Below are 17,738 nucleotides of genomic sequence, written 5' to 3' on the forward strand. Positions count from 1 at the left end.
CGCTAGCGGAATGCCTTTCCTAGACAGGTTAAGAGGGGGTCTATTAGTTTCCCTCCACAGCATCCAGCAAACTCTGCTGCTGAGCCGGATAGAGCTTATAACATTTCTGCATCAGCATTGTGTCGTTGGGGCTGTTGTCCTGTTTCCATTTTCCCCTGCTTCTCCTGGCCATTCCTCATAAGAACACATTTTCTTTTCTGACAGTCTCGTTGCCAGTGACCAGAAATCCTGCAACAATGACATATATCAGGTTTCTCTTCTGCTAAACGAATGATGTTGTTGGTTTCAATCAGAACCTGAACAACTCTGATAACAGCTGGTTTATTATGTTGATTGATGTCTCTGTCCAGTTGTGACAACCTGTCGATGATGTTGCCGTGGTTTTGTCTCTCCGAATAAGTAGTTGTGGAAACAAAAGTTTTTCGCAAATCGTCATGTATGGATTGCATCAGCTGATGGGTGATTGCCCCATTTTTGGAGGAATTGAGTGCATCTTCATCTTCCATGTCTGGTAACCCACTGTCTAACCACCTCTGTTCTAAACCTTTCTTCAAATTCAACAAACGGTTCTTTTGAACACATTTGGTTATCTCTCCCCAATTGGTGGTTGCATTGGTCAGACCCTAAAGGAAGACATGTATGGCTCTCCATCCATCGACCACATCTTGCTCTTCACCACCCACAGCTCTATAAACATTTTCTTCAAGTACACCATGTTCACGGTTGTTCAAAACAAAGGATAATAACTGTAACCTATCATAAGTATGTAGATTGTAGAGTTTCTTATTACGCTTCAAATTGTTCCGTGTCTTCATACCCACGTCTTGTGGATGTTTCAAAGTTTTTGACCATTCATCCAACTGTTTTGGAGATGCTGATTTATGTGTAATTACTGTCAATGGAGGTTTGTCTTTATTACCTTTTACAGCCTGTGTTCTGGTTGGCCTAAGACATTGTTCGTCACCGCTGTCAGTATCTATTGACTCAAAGCCAGGCAATGCTGACCAGATGCTTGCAACCCGATCATCCTTCCACAATTCAGTGTGAGGGTAGATTGAGGGAACAAAGGGTCCACATGTTTTTACGACCCTTGCCTGTAATTGTTGAATTTCTTATTTTAAGGTTTTCATCTCTTCACCAAGAGTTCTCAAACTCTCTTTATCTCTCTGCAATGTCCTATCACTGTTATCAAGAAATAATTTCTCATCCCTCTTCCTTACTTTGGCTAATACAGTTAAACTTTCTGGCGCAGGGGTCCCGCTAGCGACCCACCTCGACAACATCTGGTGAAATTGCAGAGCGCCAAATTCAGAATACAGAAAACGTAATATTAAACCTTCACGAGTGTCATACATGATTCTTTAGCTTAGAATCTTGGCAATCTAACCGCATCGTCGGATTTCAAAAAGGCTTTACGGCGAAAGCACAGCATTCGATTATCTGAAGTCAGCGCACCACAACAGCATATTATCCAAACAAGCACAAAATCCCAAATAGCAAAAAAATAAGTAACTTGCCTTTGAAGATCTACCTCTGATTGCAATCACAAGAGTTCCAGCAACACAATGAATGGTCGTTTTGTTCGATAAATTCCTTCTTTATATCCCAAATAGTCCGTTTAGTAGGCATCATTGAGTTCAGTAATCCACCCGTTCAGAATGCAGACATAGGGGTGCCAAAAGTTACCAGTAAAGTTTATCCAAACCAATCAAACAATGTTTCTAATTCAGTATTAGGTTCTCTAATATCTAAATAAACGATCATATTTCATACGGAGCTAACTATTTTCGATAGGAAAGGAAAAGAACGCAACGCGCTCCCTCGGTCTTGCGCGCAATGAGACTAGTTTTGCCATGGGACTTCCTGAGGATTAACAACTGTTCCTTGTTGGTTTTTCAGAATACCAGCCTGAAACCATGTATAAAGACTAGACATCTAGTGGAAACCATAGGAACTGTAATTTGGGAGGCAGAAGTCTTTGGTTTCAAAAGCTTAAGCTTGGAATTGGCTGGAAGGTCAACAGAAAAAAAATTGGTTTTCGCCTGCCAAATCAGTTCTGTTATACTCACAGACATAATTTTAACTGTTTTAGAAACTTTAGAGTGTTTTATATCCAATACTACCATGCATATGCATATTCTAACTTCTGGGCCTGTGTAACAGGCAGTTTACTTTGGACACCTCAGTCATCCAAAATTCAGAATACTGCCCCCTATCTCTAAGAGTTTTAAATACCGTCTTGTTTTTGTCATCAACTTAGACATTCTCTGTAATTTCCCCCAAGCTTTTTGTATATCAGACAGATTCCATCTTTGTCAACAATGACATAATGGCTTTATTTCTTGCCAACACTTGTCTACTTTGAAATGGTTCTTTATATCACTAGACAGTGAATATTTAAAAAAAAATCATGCTCACATCCGAAGGAGCTGTTCTGCCCTTCTCCAGAGGGTTTTTCTCACTTAACAATGACATTACATTAACTTCAAAAGTTGTAAAATATATGTTGATATTTATATTTATACAACCCCTTTTGAGGACTCAAACCTCTTATCTTCTAGAACATACATTGTTTCTGTAGGGCCTGGTTACCATAACACTTGTGTTAACTTCTTGCGACTAGGTGGCGCTATTAAAATTTTTGGATGAAAAACGTTCCCGTTTTAAACAAGATATTTTGTCACAAAAAGATGCTCGACTATGCATATAATTGACAGCTTTGGAAAGACAACACTCTGACGTTTCCTAAACTGCAAAGATATTGTCTGTGAGTGCAACAGAACTGATGTTACAGGCGAAACCCAGATAAAAATCCAATCAGGAAGTGCCACATTTTTTGAAACCGCCTCATATGCCAATGACTCCTTATATGGCTGTGAATGAGCTACGAATGAGCTTATGTTTTCCACGCATTCCCCAAGGTGTCTACAGCATTGTGACGTCTTTTTAGGCATTCCCATTGAAGAATGGCTGTAAGGGACCATATATAGCATGTGGTCACATGGTGTCTCCCGGAGAAAATCTTGCGTAAAATACTGAGGTAGCCATTTTTCCAATCGCTTCTTATGAGAAACCAACTGCCTCGACGGATATATTATCGAATATATTTGTTAAAAACACCTTGAGGATGGATCCTAAACAACGTTTGCCGTGTTTCTGTCGATATTATGTAGCTAATTTTGAAAAAAGTTTGGCGTTGTAGTAGTATCATTTTTCGGTCGATTTCTCAGCCAAGCATGATGAAGAAACGGGAGTTTTTTCACCTACAAAAATAATCTTTTTGGAAAAAAGGAACATTTGCTATCTAACTGGGAGTCTCCTGAGTGAAATCATCCGAAGTTCTTCAAAGGTAAATGATTTAATTTGGTTGCTTTTCTTATTTTCGTGAAAATGTTGCCTGCTGTCAGCAGAGCCTAGCATAGCATTATGCCATGATAAACTTACACAAATGCTTGTCTAGCGTTGGCTGTAACGCATATTTTGAAAATCTGAGATGACAGTGTTGTTAACAAAAGGCTAAGCTTGTGTTTGAATATATTTTATTCATTTAATTTGCGATTTTCATGAATAGGAAAAGTTTCTAGTGGTATTTATGTCCGCTGCGTTATGCTAATGCATTTGAGGCTATGATTATGCTCCCGCATACGGGTTTGCTAGTCGCAAAAGGTTAACTTCAAAAGCTTGTTGAAGGCTTACATTACCCACACAGGTACAAATTGCTACTCAACTAGCAACTCACTTCTATGCAACAAGAAGGTTACACAAAAAGGACTCAAACCTTTTAATAAGAGGACTTGAACCCCTATAATAGATATTTAACAAATGTGTAACAGAGCAAACAAACGACTAAACCCTGTAACAGAACAAAGGACTCAAACCTTATACATCACAGATACGTATCACTCAATGCATGGACTAATTTTAACCTGATTTGGTTCTTTTAAATGACATCGGTCTAGACTCACCCAGCAATCAGGAGATTAAGAGCTCAGCCCTCTCTCTTTCTTTTCCCTGCATCAACACACAGTTGAGTTTTTCCTTGTTGTTGGTCACAACCAATTAATCTATGTCACAGCACCAAGTGTTAGCAGTTGATGTTACTCTTCAATAACACAGACCCCAAAGTAAATCAGGGCGAGAAAAAAAGGTTAATTCAAAGAGAAAAAATCATAGATGTTATGCTGAGAGGTAGATGTTTACTTGTATTTATTATGGATCTCCATTAGCCGCTGCTAAGGCAGTAGTGTATAGTGTGTATGCTATTGTGTATGCATGTGTCTGTGCCTATGTTTGTGTTGCTTCACAGTCCCCGCTGTTCCATAAGGTGTTTTGTTAATCTATTTAAAAAAAAAAAAATGTTACTGCTTGCTTGAGTTACTTGATGTGGAATAGAGTTCCATGTAGTCATGGCTCTATTTAGTACTGTGTGCCTTCCATAGTCTGTTCTGGACTTGGGGACTGTGAAGAGACCTCTTGTGGCATGTCTTGTGAGGTATGCATGGGTGTCCGTGTCTTTTTTTGTGGCACCTGACACATGACTGAACAGTCATCCAGGTGTGACAAAACTAGGGCCTATAGGACCTGCCTTGTTGATAGTGATAAGAAGGCAGAGCAGCGCTTTATCATGGACATACTTCTCCCCATTTTAGCTACTATTGTATCAATATGTTTTGACCATGACAAACCAGGGATACACCAAGCAATTTAGTCACCTCAACGTGCTCAATTTCCACGTTATTACAAGATTTAGTCGAGGTTCAGGGTTTCTTGAGTGATTTGTCCCAAATACAATGCTTTTAGTTTTAGAAATATTTAGGACTAACTTATTCCTTGCCACCCACTCTGAAACTAACTGCAACTCTTTGTTGAGTGTTTCTAAGTTGATTGTAGAGGGGATATTCAAAGGTAATGCCATGGATTTATCCACATTAATTTTGTACCCTGACAGGTTACTATATTCATATATGATGTCCATTACTGCAGTGACAGAGATCTCTGGTTTAGACATGTATAGAAGCACCTCATCAGCAAATAATACAATTTTATGCTCTTCATCACCCAAGTATTTTAAGCCTGTTTCAGTCAATTGGAATGGAGATATTGTTTCTAAGTTGATTTTAGAGGGGATATTCAAAGGTAATGCTCATGTTATGACTAGACCTCATTGCCTCAGCCAGTGGTTCTATGACTAACGAGAACAGAGCAGGAGATAAAGGGCAGCCTTGACGACAGCCCCTACCGATATTAAATCTTTCCGATAATTTACCATTTGTGTTAACTGCCGCTGATGGTTCAGAAAAAAATACATTTTGTTAAATTAATAAAATGGTCGCCCCAATTAACTTTGTCTAATACAGCATACAATAATTTACACTCAACTCTATCAAAGGCCTTTTCGGCATCGAGAGAGACAATGAGTGCAGGGTCTTTAATTCTGCCAATGTGATTTATGATATTCAGAGCACGTCTCACATTGTCCGTTCCAAATCTGGCTTTGACAAAGCCAGTCTGATCAGGTTTAATGAGGTCTGGAAGTAGGACCTCCGACCTACGAGCAAGTCTCTTGGCAACTATTTTAACATCATCTCAGAGCAAACTGATAGGTCTAAACTAAGCGCATTTTAATGGATTTTTGTCCCTTTTAGTATCAGGCTAATGGATGCAGTTTTCCAAGACTCTGGTATGATATCTCTTTCGAACAGAATTTCTTGTAGAACCCTGCCGGGAAGCCATCTAGGCCAGGTGCCTTGCCAGAAGGATTGCCTTAATAGTTTCCCAAACCTTTTCAGGAGTAAAGGGAGCATTTAGTCTATTTCTGTGCTCATCTGATATAGTGGGCAAGGTTACCTTATTCAGATATTTTGTAATTTCGTTGTTCAATCTTGTACATTGTGAAGTATAAAGAGATTTATAGAAGTCGCAAAACTTATTGATAAGCAATGGATCATGAGAAGTGAAGCCATCTGCCGTTCTTATAGACTTAATAAATCTTTCATTTTGTTATTTTTTTAGTTGGTGTGCAAGTAGATGGCTCAGACGGTTACCAAACTCATCATATTTTTGCTTGGTAAAAAAACTAGTTTTTTTGGATAATGATTGAGTTTGGCCTTAGCACAAGCTAGTGAATTCCTGTTCGCCTGGGTTGGTTGTTCATGAAAAAGTTCTAAATGCTTTACTTCAAACTTCAATTTTTCCCTATTTTCAATTCTAAGCTTCTTGATTAGGGAGGCTTGGGAAATTATATGACCCCTTTTGGTTGCTTTAGCAGCATCCCAGATAGTTGCAGCTGAGACAGGAGAGAGTTGGTTGTCGAGCCAGTAATGTGATAATTTATATTTTCACAGAGTAGAATCCTTCATTGTTAAGCAGAGATGTATTAAGTCTCCAATATCTAATTTTGGGACGATTAATAAGACGTTTGTGTAAGCCTAAACTAAAACAAAAAATACAAATAAAGTTTAGAAAAACCCCACTGCTGAGTCCCCAAATGAAATGACAGACCCCCAAAACGGTACCTACCCTGTTTTCTGTCACTTTACTAACAGGAAGCCCACTAATGGTTTTAAAGAAGTTAAAAGGTTTCACTGTGTCCTATGTTGAATAAAGGGGAATTAACATAAATCTATGGACATGTGGATGAAAAAGGAATAAACTAAATCTTTTAAATTGTCCTAAGCGTTATCGCTATTGCACTCATGCACGTACCCAAACAGATACACCGTACAATCACATGTAGCCTAGCCTATATAATAAAAAATAAAAAAATTGCGGGCCTAAAGTAAATACACCCCTTTGCCTACCTTGAGACCCTTGAGACTAAAGGAGCAAATTAACAGGAACGTCATTGGGATTTGGCTTATTCATTCCGGGAAAAAAAAGAAAAAGAACCTCATTAGTTCTATAAATGAAAAGCTTAGTTACATTACACCACAACGCTTATTAACGATTACTTTGAATACCATTGCATGGTAGATGGTTCCGACCTGAGGTATTCAGCCATCTGCATGTGGTGCATTATTTTGCTAGGTCAAATAAAAGTTACTGACATTCATGTCTATACACTGACCATGTGTGCACCCTAATAACACAACTAGCAACCTTCACGGATCTGGGTTCTGTGCCGCTGTAGAGTGGATATTGTCCCGGTAGAAGGTGAGCGCAGACTGGGGATCTTCAAATGTGTGGCTAGCCCCCTGTAAAGTAATCCTCAGTTATCAGGCCAAATCTGTCCCCTGCCTTGTGAAGGTGGGATTTCACATCATTGTTTGCAGCTCTGCGTTTTGCCAGATCTGCAGAGTAATCTGGGAAGATATGGATCCGCTTGCCATTGTAGTTCAGTTGTCCTCTTTCGCGGGAGGTGCGAAGAATGTTCTTTTTGGTTTGGAAGTAATGTAGGTGGACCAGCATTGCTCTGGGAGGGTGACCGGGCTGTGGTTTTACCGCTAGAGTGCGATGTGCCCTGTCGATGACTGGGGGCCGCTCAAACGTCTTTCCGCCGAGGACGTCAAGCAGGAAAGTGGCCATGAACTCGGTAGGATTGCGCCCTTCCGTCCCTTCTGTGATTCCGACCACACGTATGTTCTGTCTCCGGGAACGTGTTTACTGTTCATCTAGACTAACCTTCAACTTCACGTTCTCGGAGGTAAGCTCGTCGTTTTTGGTTTCCAATTCGGTAAGCCAATTATCTATGTCGGTCAATGGCGTTTCCATATCCTTTATTTTTTGGGTTTGTGTCGCGAAAGTTGTTTGTAGTGTTGCCATAGTTGACTGGACTTCTGTCATAATTTCAGCTCATATACTTGACACAGAGGAGCGAAGTTCGGTCATGAAATCAGAGCGTGGTATAGCCATTTCTGCACGGATGGTGACTAGCATCTCAATAGCGTTAGCATCCACTATCTTGTTGCTAGTCTTTGTCGTGTCTTCTTGTTTACCGTTTTCCCAGTTCCGGACATATCCAATAATGTCACCCGTATGTTGTTAGAGTCAGTAGGTGTGCAAAATTAGTTATTGTTTTGATCGATAAAAGGTTAAAACATAGAAGTATCAGCCCATAGTGGAGTGGCCTCAGAACAAACTCTTTACATAGCCATGTTTAAACCCTTTTCTTCTTTTTATTCAGTTTAATCACATCATTTTTCAATTTGCAATAAGGCTGCCAATCGGTTGTGCACCCAGACTTATTTGCCATTCCTTTTGCCTCATACCTCTCAACCATACAATTTTTCAATTCCTCATCAATCCACGGGGATTTAACCGTTTTTACAGTCATTTTCTTAATGAGTGCATGCTTATTAGCAACTGGATTAAGCATATTTCATAAATGTCAAGTGCTTTGTCTGTTTGCTCCTCATTACACACGACGGACCAACAGATAATATTTGTGTCAATAACATAGGAATCACAACAAAACTTATTGTATGACCTCTTATACACAAGCTTCAATGCCATACAACTCTCCTTCCATGGCCTCCTTCCATGGACAACTAAATGCATGCTCTTCAACCGATCGCTACCCACACCTGCACACCTGCCCGCCCGATAGCAAATGTTCCTTTTTTCCAAAAATATTATTTTTGTAGGCCAAATAGCTCCGTTTGTTCTTCACGTTTGGCTGAGAATTTGCGCGGAAATTGCAGTCACGAAAACGGCGAAAAAATATTCCTAATTAGCTCCATAATATCGACAGAAACATGGCAAACGTTGTTTATAATCAAGCCTCAAGGTGTTTTTCAAATGTCTATTCGATAATATATCCAATTAGTTTTTCAGTAGGACCGATTGGAGTAATGGCTACCTCTGTATTTTACGAGAGAGTCACCCTGGGAGCCATCGGGTGACCACTTGCGCAATGTAGCCGCCTACGGGTATTCTTCAACATAAATGTGTAAAACTACGTCACAATGCTGTAGACACCTTTGGGAATACGGAGAAAGAGTAATCTGGTTGATAGCTCATTCACTGCTCTATAGGGACGCATTGGAACGCAGCTCTTTCAAAACATGAGGCACTTCCGGATTGGATTTTTCTCAGGCTTTCGCCTGCAACATCAGTTCTGTTATACTCACAGACAATATTTTTACAGTTTTGGAAACTTTAGAGTGTTTTCTATCCTAAACTGTCAATTATATGCATATTCTATCATCTTGTCCTGACAAACTATCCCATTTACTACGGGAACGTTTTTTTTTTCTCCAAAAATGAAAATACTGCCCCCTAGTCACGAAAGGCTAAGCTACATATGCTATATGCTTGTGATATTTTTATAATTTTTCTTCAAGGATCCTTACTTGCTTTAATTGTTTTACTGGGAAGCTTAGCAGCAGTAGATGTGCTCATGTTATTTATGTTAGTGCAGGGTGAGCTGCTCATAGTGGACTTACTCCTAGGGCACACCAGCTTAGTGCTAACAGTATACATCTGGTTCATAGGCACATGATTACTGCATATAATAACTGTTGGATCAGTAGAGGCATTCAGGGCAGATAAAGGGACATACAATAGGTTACTTATATTGTGTCTACTGATGCCCCTGGTGTAATGTACAATTGCTGAAGCATTATGACAACTCTGCGTCACAATGGTAGGGATTAGCTGAGCTGGGCTTGAGTCATTGATAAATCATTGTCTCAAAGCAGCCTTATAGTGCTGTGAAAGGATCCAGGATCCCAAATGATTTGGGTGGATCCCATCCTCCTTATAAAACGTGTTTTGTTTCCAAAGGTATCGAAATTGTCAACAAAAGTTACACCCATTGAGCTGCAACAATCACGTAGCCAGTTGTGAAGAGAAAGAATCCTGCTAAAGCGTACAATGCTGCGATTCAGAGATAGCGGATATGGTACGGATATGATGGGTCTTTTGTTAGTGTTTAGAGAATCAATCAACTCTTTAAAATCCAGTTTCAACTTTTCAGAACTGACCTTCATAATGTCATTAAAACCCACATGGACTACGATATAATCGATTTCCTGGCATAGTGCATTCGAGAGCAGCTTAGTAATGTTATTTACTCGAGCTTTGTCATAAAACATTGTTTTTGCACCAGGAACGGTCACATTTCTTACCATGGAGCTGCCCGGAATCACTTTTGGCGAGAAGGACGAGGCAATCCTCGGCAGGTAAACAATTTCCGCAATGGAACTCCGAATGATCTGGTTTGTCCTGAAACAGTGCGTAATAGATACAGCTCCTACAGCGCTGGAAATGTTATTTCTCCAGACAAAACTCATCTGGTACCAACTTCGTTAGCTTGATGGCTAGCAGCTTAGCGTCTCTGTCAAGCAGGCTTAAACCGGTCTGTTAAGCAGGATTCCGGGACAAGAAATAGCGGTCCTTGTTCTGTATTCGTATTTAATGAATATCGGTTTTGTTTCAATCAAAAATAACAAACCGAGTGTTTTCCAGCATACACTGTTCAGCTGCGCACTCTGATGACGTGTGACGACATGAAGTGCAACAAGTACGGACACATCTGTCCGAGGTGATTCTCTCCACAGAACAAAGGGACATATTGTACTTTATAACCCAGCCCTAGCCTGTGGTTGACCAATTTACCTTGCAATAAAACTGGACCAATGGCCAAATAACAAGTATCCTATTTCAGGTTCAATGTGAAGACAAATTCCTTCTATGTCTCTGACCCATTGCTCATTATTTCCCTATTACAGAAAAAACACTATTTCCATTGATCGTTAGTACTCTATTGACGTTTAGTCCTCTTGACCTTTAGGCTTCTTGACCTTTAGTCCTCTGTATTTATCTTGAAATATTCTTACACTTGTCAGCCCAACAGGACTGTTGGGCTGCAGAGAAGCCTCCCCTTTACAGACCATGCTGTTCCTTATATAGCTGATACCAAGAATGCTCAGTCATGGCTGGTTCAACCCCTCCCATATAGATTGGGGAGCACCATAAGCCACTTTGGATCATCCTCTGGTCATCTGCCTCTGGTGTGGTCTCCCAGATGCCAGGACAATTAGGAATACTGTGGCCTTTTTTCTGTTCCTCCAGGCTATCTCGATCTCATTGACACCCACCACATCTCATCTATGGAATGCCAGCTGTAGGTTTTTAGGCTCTTCTCAGTTCACACAGACATTTAATAGAACAGAAATGTCTTACTGTTTAGTTAAGTATATAATTGTCAAATATCCAACAAATCAGGTAAATATGTAATTTTTCTATCACATATTGTAATCCAAACCCAACCTTAATTTACTCGTTGTGATGCACTGGCGTTCCAAACTCTGTTTTAGACGAGGTTAACTTCATTACCAAAATGATCCTATTACACTTTTGTAGTGGATTCTGACACTAGAATAAATTATTCTGACTTATATTGATGCCACATAGGCTGTTTTCAAAGGGAGGGTTACTTCCTTACTTTACAGGTTAGTGTGTGTGTCCTAAGACCTACTTTCCACTTCAATTGAACATCTGCTCATGTCCGCACAGGGTTCCACGTCTGCACACCACCTAGGAAAAGTGTCCTGCGGACACAGAGATTTCGGACGCCCGTGCGGACATGTGTGGAGGGTAGCGGACATTGCATAATTTCATTCGAGCCGACCTAATAGCACGGAAGCATAAGATGTAAATTAGGCTTAACAGCTGTCATATCATTATTAAATGAGAGTGAGGAATTTACATCTCATCTCTCTCCCCACACACACATACTCTTGTTTTATTCCATGATCTAATTTATACATTCTTAGTTATGTCAATGATATTACCTCACCACAGGGAAATATATGAAAGATGAATTGAGTTTGAATATCAAATGCACACATTACATTCTAATGACCCATGTGTTTGCATGTGTGTGTTCCAGTGTTCCACCCAGGAGTTCTACCTCATCAGCAGCAGTCTTTCTCGGCTGGGGGTGGAACTACAGGTTCTACTCCCATCCATCCAATCACAGCTCAGCTCCTCTCTGCTCCGAGGGCTCCTATTGGACACACCTGAACTGCTGGCTCCCGCTCACAACTTTCTCAAAGTCCTCAACGAGAAGGCAGCCAAGTGAGTCACCACAGTGTGCGTGTGTGTGTTAGGCTTGAGTGGTATACCGTATACTGGGGTATTTGGAAATAGCCACGGGATGGTTTTTCAATACCGTTGAAACTATTTCTTTGAAGTTTTTCAATACATCTTAATATTTGTAGCTACTTTTTTAGTAAATACAGTGCCTTGCGAAAGTATTCGGCCCCCTTGAACTTTGCGACCTTTTGCCACATTTCAGGCTTCAAACATAAAGATATAAAACTGTATTTTTTTGTGAAGAATCAACAACAAGTGGGACACAATCATGAAGTGGAACGACATTTATTGGATATTTCAAACTTTTTTAACAAATCAAAAACTGAAAAATTGGGCGTGCAAAATTATTCAGCCCCTTTACTTTCAGTGCAGCAAACTCTCTCCAGAAGTTCAGTGAAATAAAGGCAGATTGAAGCTCTGACCGAGCTTGGTCAGCTGTGGGGCAATGGCATACACCACAGTGTCATCTGCATACAGGTGAAAGTAAAAAATGTGTGTGTGTGTGTAGGTCAGGGGATAAGAGGGAGCTGTTCTGTGACCTATCGGGCTTCCCAGTGCTCCAGGAGAGGAGAGTCGAGATCCAATCGGTTCTGACTGAGATACAAGACCACCGGAGAGAGGTCCGATACACACTCAGGACCCCCACACTGGACTACGTCAGAGTCAGTGGACAAGAGGTAACAGAGAGAGAGAGACTGTGTGTTGTGTGTGACAGAAGCTGCGGGTGGACAGGGGAGTGTGTGTCTGTTTGTGTTAGGCGGAGACTAATATAATTTTAGCCCTATTCCCACTACAAGATGTGAAGGAGAGTCTGAGGAGCGGGGTGGCGAAAGATAATTCTACATTACAGCCTTGCCTTTCGTTGTGGCTGGCAATGTGACATACTTGGTCCGCAGCTCAAAATGACAATTTTACAATTAAAAACTAAAAATGGTGTTTTAATTGAGAAACTGGCATTGGTCTGAAGCCAATAAAGATAGGAAATTCACTTGAGTACCACAATGCCTACTCCACCCATGCTCAGCCAAGGTTCTCCAGCACACAACTTTGACTTACTACAGTAGCTATGTTGGTCTATTGTAGACAAAAGCACAGTTGCTTTAACAGCATGTATTCATTAAGTAGCGTTAAATTCACACTTTGGATGGCTAGGCTACCTAGGCCTTTTGAATCCAACATTATTGACTGGAATTAATTAATCAATCATCACAATAGTGATGGCATACTGGATGAGTATCTTTTTAATTACAGCTGCAAAGGCCTACACAATGCAACCCTACATACAGCGAGCTCAACCCTGTTTTTGTTCAATCGCAGTTGTTGTCTGTTTTAAGGGTTTTACTTTTTTCTAGTATTTATTTTTTTACCATATGACCTAATTATTAATTTTATCCCACATAAAAATGTTTTTACAGCTGATTTATTACTATGTCCTGCGCTAAAACTAGGATCCGGAGTTGGTTAGGTTAGCATACTACCAGATCAGGAAAAACTCTGGGCCCCAGGAAAACAATTTCCCCACCACCACTCTGGGACCTGTGGTTCCACCTCTGAAATAACACAATATTACAAATGAAACAACATATCCTATTTGTATGCTCTATATTTTCCATGTTTTTGGTGGTGGGGATGGACTTCCATAGTTTTACGAGGCTCAGTGCAGCCGGCGGCTACTGCGACAATTTCAGAATGTAACAGGCACTTAAGTAAAAAATCTATAAAACAAATCTCAAATATTAGGAAAATGTCTATACATTTCAACTGTTTAAAAAAACATTGCACTGCTATTACCATTTATATTGTAGGAGTGTTAACTCAATGAGACAATTCTGTTTACACTGCCCTGCTTCAAGTGGTTGGGCGAGTGTCATGCGCTACTTCCAGAGATAGTGGTCGAGACGTAGCAAGTACGCAAGTTTGCATTTGAGTAATATGTGTAGCCTAATGGTATTTTTACAAAAAGTTTACTAAGTGTGAAGAGGCCTTTTGTGTAGGTGGCTGAGTCACAGTGGTGATCTAATTTAGACGTGCGTGTATGTTTGCGAGAAAAGCTGCGGGTGAATAGGTGAGTGTATGTGTTTGTGTTAGGCGGGCACTGATGGCCTCATTTTCTGTAGGTGGCTAGGTCACAGTTGGGATCTGATTTTAGTTGTGTATGTGTGTCTGACTTTTTAACTGCTTAAATGTAACCTAATGTAATTCCCCAAAGTAATTATTTATCATAAGAGGGCCATAAACCAGGGTTTCCCAAACTTAACCCTTAACACTACACAGCTGATTCAAATAATCAAAGCTTGATGATGAGTTGTTTGTTTGAATCAGCTATGTAGTGCTACAGCAAAAACCAAAATGTGCACCCAGAGTAGGCTCCAGGACCGAGTTTGGGAAAACCTGCCACAAACAAAAATTAGTAATGCTGCAGGAAAGGTTCAAATCTTACTTTACTGGTAAAAAATAGTTATACATTGCTGAGGTGTAGTCACTTTTGAAGACACAAGTACACAGTACAAATATGAAAATAGGGTTCAGCCAGGAGTTGATGGACAGTCAGAAGAGTGAATGAAATGGTAGGAGGGACATCCTAGCTTCAAATGGTGTCAGATTTCACATCCTGCGTCACACAGGCAGAAGAGAAAATCCTTTCCGTAAGAATCAGGGCTACCTCTCAATGCAAGCCATTTCAATCTGTGGTGTCCACATATCGATTTATAATCGCAAATTTCTGTCCTAACCGGTACCAGAACCACGCAGGTCCCCAAAACAGGGGACTTTACATCTTTAAGGCTTGTTTGTGTGTTTTAATCAAATTGACGTTGTCTCTGTCTGCAGGCAAGTTATTTATCTCCCCTCCTGTTCTACCTCCTAAACTCTCTCCATCCTTCTCTCTCCCCCTACGTCCCTCTCTTCCTGCTTCCCTCTTTGCCTCCCCCATCCCAGTTCTTGATAGAGGTGAAGAACTCTATGGTGTCTGTGGTTCCGTCCGACTGGGTTAAGATCAGCAGGTGAGAACACAGAGAGGACAGAGACGGGAGTTTTACACATTTTGTCACATTTTATTTATCTGTTCTAATCAGTGTTGTCTCTTCCTGTTATGTCTACCTTTCCCCTCGGTCTCATTTCTCTGACCACCGTCTTGTAAGATAGAGGTCCTGACAGGAAATTGTGATATTTTTTTAGCTGGGAAATGAAATTAAAGGCCATGATCTATGACTGAGGATGAATCGCTCTCTCTCCCCCTCCCTACTCCCTTCAAGTACTAAGGCAGTGAGTAGGTACCAGTCTCCGTACCTGATAGGAAGATGTAGGAGTCTGTCCCAGCTCAGAGAACAGCTGCTCATCGACAGCCAGAAAGAATGGACCAACTTCCTACAGTATGTATCCTTTATTCATCACCTACAGCACATCAATTTCATGTTGTTGACATCCATCCAAAGTGGGGAGAGGGTTGATGTGTAAAACAGCAGAAATTCCAATGGGAGGTATAAGACCTAGTTTAAAGGGGCTACATGTAACATTTCCACCGGCAACTAACACCAACTGTCAATTACATATCAGTAGTAGCAAAGTTCTAGAAATCCACAAGAGTAAAACATACTTTTTAGAACACCGCACAATGCAGCAAATTAGCATTTCACTTCTAATTAGCATTTTTACTGGGACTACAAGCCAGTCCAGCTGATAAGGTAAGAAGCAGTAATAAGCCATTTTAGGTGTTTTAAAGTGACCTTAAAAAAAAAACTCATGAAAAAAATCTAAAGACATCCTTCCCGCCAACCCGCCATGTCAGGTCTCCTGGCACCTCCACTCCTATGAGGGACAGCTCCCCAAATACCAGTCAAAGCTCTTCTCTGTCCTGGCACCACAATGGAGGAACAAGCTCCTTCCTAAAATCCAGACAGCAGAGTCCCTGCCCATCTTCCAAAAATGTCTCTTCAAAAGCCTCTTAGTTTAACCCCCAAGCACCCCCTTGCACTAACACTTGCACTTTATTTTCTTACTATCACTGATTGTGCTAATAGCTGTACTTGGAGGAAAGTTTTACTTGCAGCGACTGTGATATGCATATGTCTTACCTACCTTAATGTAACAGTATTTCTTCCGTCGCTCTCCTCGCCACAATGTGGGATTGAACCAGGGACTCCCTGCACACATCAACAACATTCACCCTCAAAGCACTGTTACCTATCGCTCCACAACAACTACTTCAAGGTCTGTATTACCGCCACACCGGCAGTCATGAGTCATGACCGCAGTAAAATTCCATGTCACGGTAATCTCCCCTTATGGAGGAGTCTCCACTCCACAATCTCCACTCTGGACAAGCTTTGGTAGTACCCAACTTGGTAATGACCATCAGGTCCTAATGGCCTGGTACACGGGGCTCTATTGTCCCTCTAACCATTGGTATCAATGCAAATGCAATCGAAAATCACATTAAACACTTATCATCAAAACAGTATCATGCTTTTAAAACTCACCTCACTGTGCTGATCAATCTGAGTGTAAAAAATGGTTGTTGTGGATGTTTCCTAACAGAACGAAATGGACAGCGCTTTCTAAGGTGATGATTAATTTAAAACACCCATACGCAATATTAGAGTTTATGCATAGGCTTATGAGCCTAAGCCCCCCCCCCCAAAAAAAAAACTTTAATTAATGATTGTGCCGTTATACAATACATAGCCTACCACATAGTACCCATGCCAGACAAACAAAACTGATTTAAAACGGTACATAATAGGTCTAGCCCATTGGGGGGGCTTGCTTGTCTGCATTTATTTTGACATTAATACGTGTCACATATCAGTTTGCCAATGAAGCCGCATACAAACATGGTCTCTTTGTTTTCTTGAGTAAGGCAGCTCCAAAATGCAGGTGTTTCAGCCTAGCCCAGTTCTTTCTGTGGTGGCGTGGCAAGCCAGCAGAAAATACAGAGCGTTGAGCTGTGATTGGCTCTGTTCTGTCACTCATGGGGACACTACATCACCGCCAAGTCTAAGGGTAGAGCTAGAAACTTGTAGCCCCTTGGATGCTGCCATAGAGTTACATTAGCAGTGCCCATCCAAGAAGGCTCAAGGTCATTGGCCACAGATAAAATGTCTTCAAATCACATTATATGTCCTTAAGCAAGTCAGCCATATCAGCTTTGTTTTTTTAAAGGCAGTAAATGAGGCTGAATGAACTGTTTCGCTGCCAGACAAGGCTCCACTGATAGCCAGATGTAACAGTGGTAAGGTATTGGGACTGCTGTTGGGACAGCATTATGTAGGCCCTAACAGTTTGCGGGCACCGTTTGTCACTGTTATAGTGCACTTAATGTATTGTTTAGTGTTGTGTTGTCTAGTGGCTTTGCTGGCATGCATCCCACTTTTCTATATTTTTTTTGCCCCACCAAGATTTACATGCTAAAATCGCCTCTAGTCTAGCCTATTCTCCAAAATTAAACAAATTTGAATAATAATAATAAAGTGTGGGCTGTATTTTTATTCATACTGGATGGACTTAATGCTAGACTCCATCATTTCTATCCAGCAGTCTGGGAGAGAACGCATAGCCCTGGGCAATGCTGTTGGTTCATTGATTGTGCAGGGCAGCGTACAGAGTTAGCCTACAATTATAGTACATTTGTATTTGATTTTGAATAGCCTAGTAATAGGGCAGTTTTTACATTTTCAAAATTAATTTAATTTTAGCCATAC

General features: G+C 40.7%; 1 protein-coding gene across 6 annotated transcripts in view; it reads left to right on the forward strand.

Moving 5' to 3' along the window:
• The window catches only part of msh3 (mutS homolog 3 (E. coli)), a 126,955-nt gene that overhangs the window by 38,062 nt on the left and 71,155 nt on the right, over window positions 1–17,738 (forward strand). For 4 of the 6 annotated variants that reach the window (XM_042320822.1, XM_042320817.1, XM_042320821.1 and 1 more), the window contains 5 exons: window positions 11,834–12,021; window positions 12,548–12,716; window positions 14,977–15,041; window positions 15,294–15,414; window positions 16,130–16,248. In XM_042320822.1, coding sequence (XP_042176756.1) covers window positions 11,834–12,021; window positions 12,548–12,716; window positions 14,977–15,041; window positions 15,294–15,414; window positions 16,130–16,248 — 662 coding nt within the window. The remainder of the gene's footprint in view (window positions 1–11,833; window positions 12,022–12,547; window positions 12,717–14,976; window positions 15,042–15,293; window positions 15,415–16,129; window positions 16,249–17,738) is intronic. The other 2 variants (XM_042320819.1, XM_042320820.1) reach the window with 1 other exon arrangement.

Source organism: Oncorhynchus tshawytscha, linkage group LG04, assembly GCF_018296145.1.
Source record: "Oncorhynchus tshawytscha isolate Ot180627B linkage group LG04, Otsh_v2.0, whole genome shotgun sequence".
Classification (NCBI taxonomy): domain Eukaryota; kingdom Metazoa; phylum Chordata; class Actinopteri; order Salmoniformes; family Salmonidae; genus Oncorhynchus; species Oncorhynchus tshawytscha.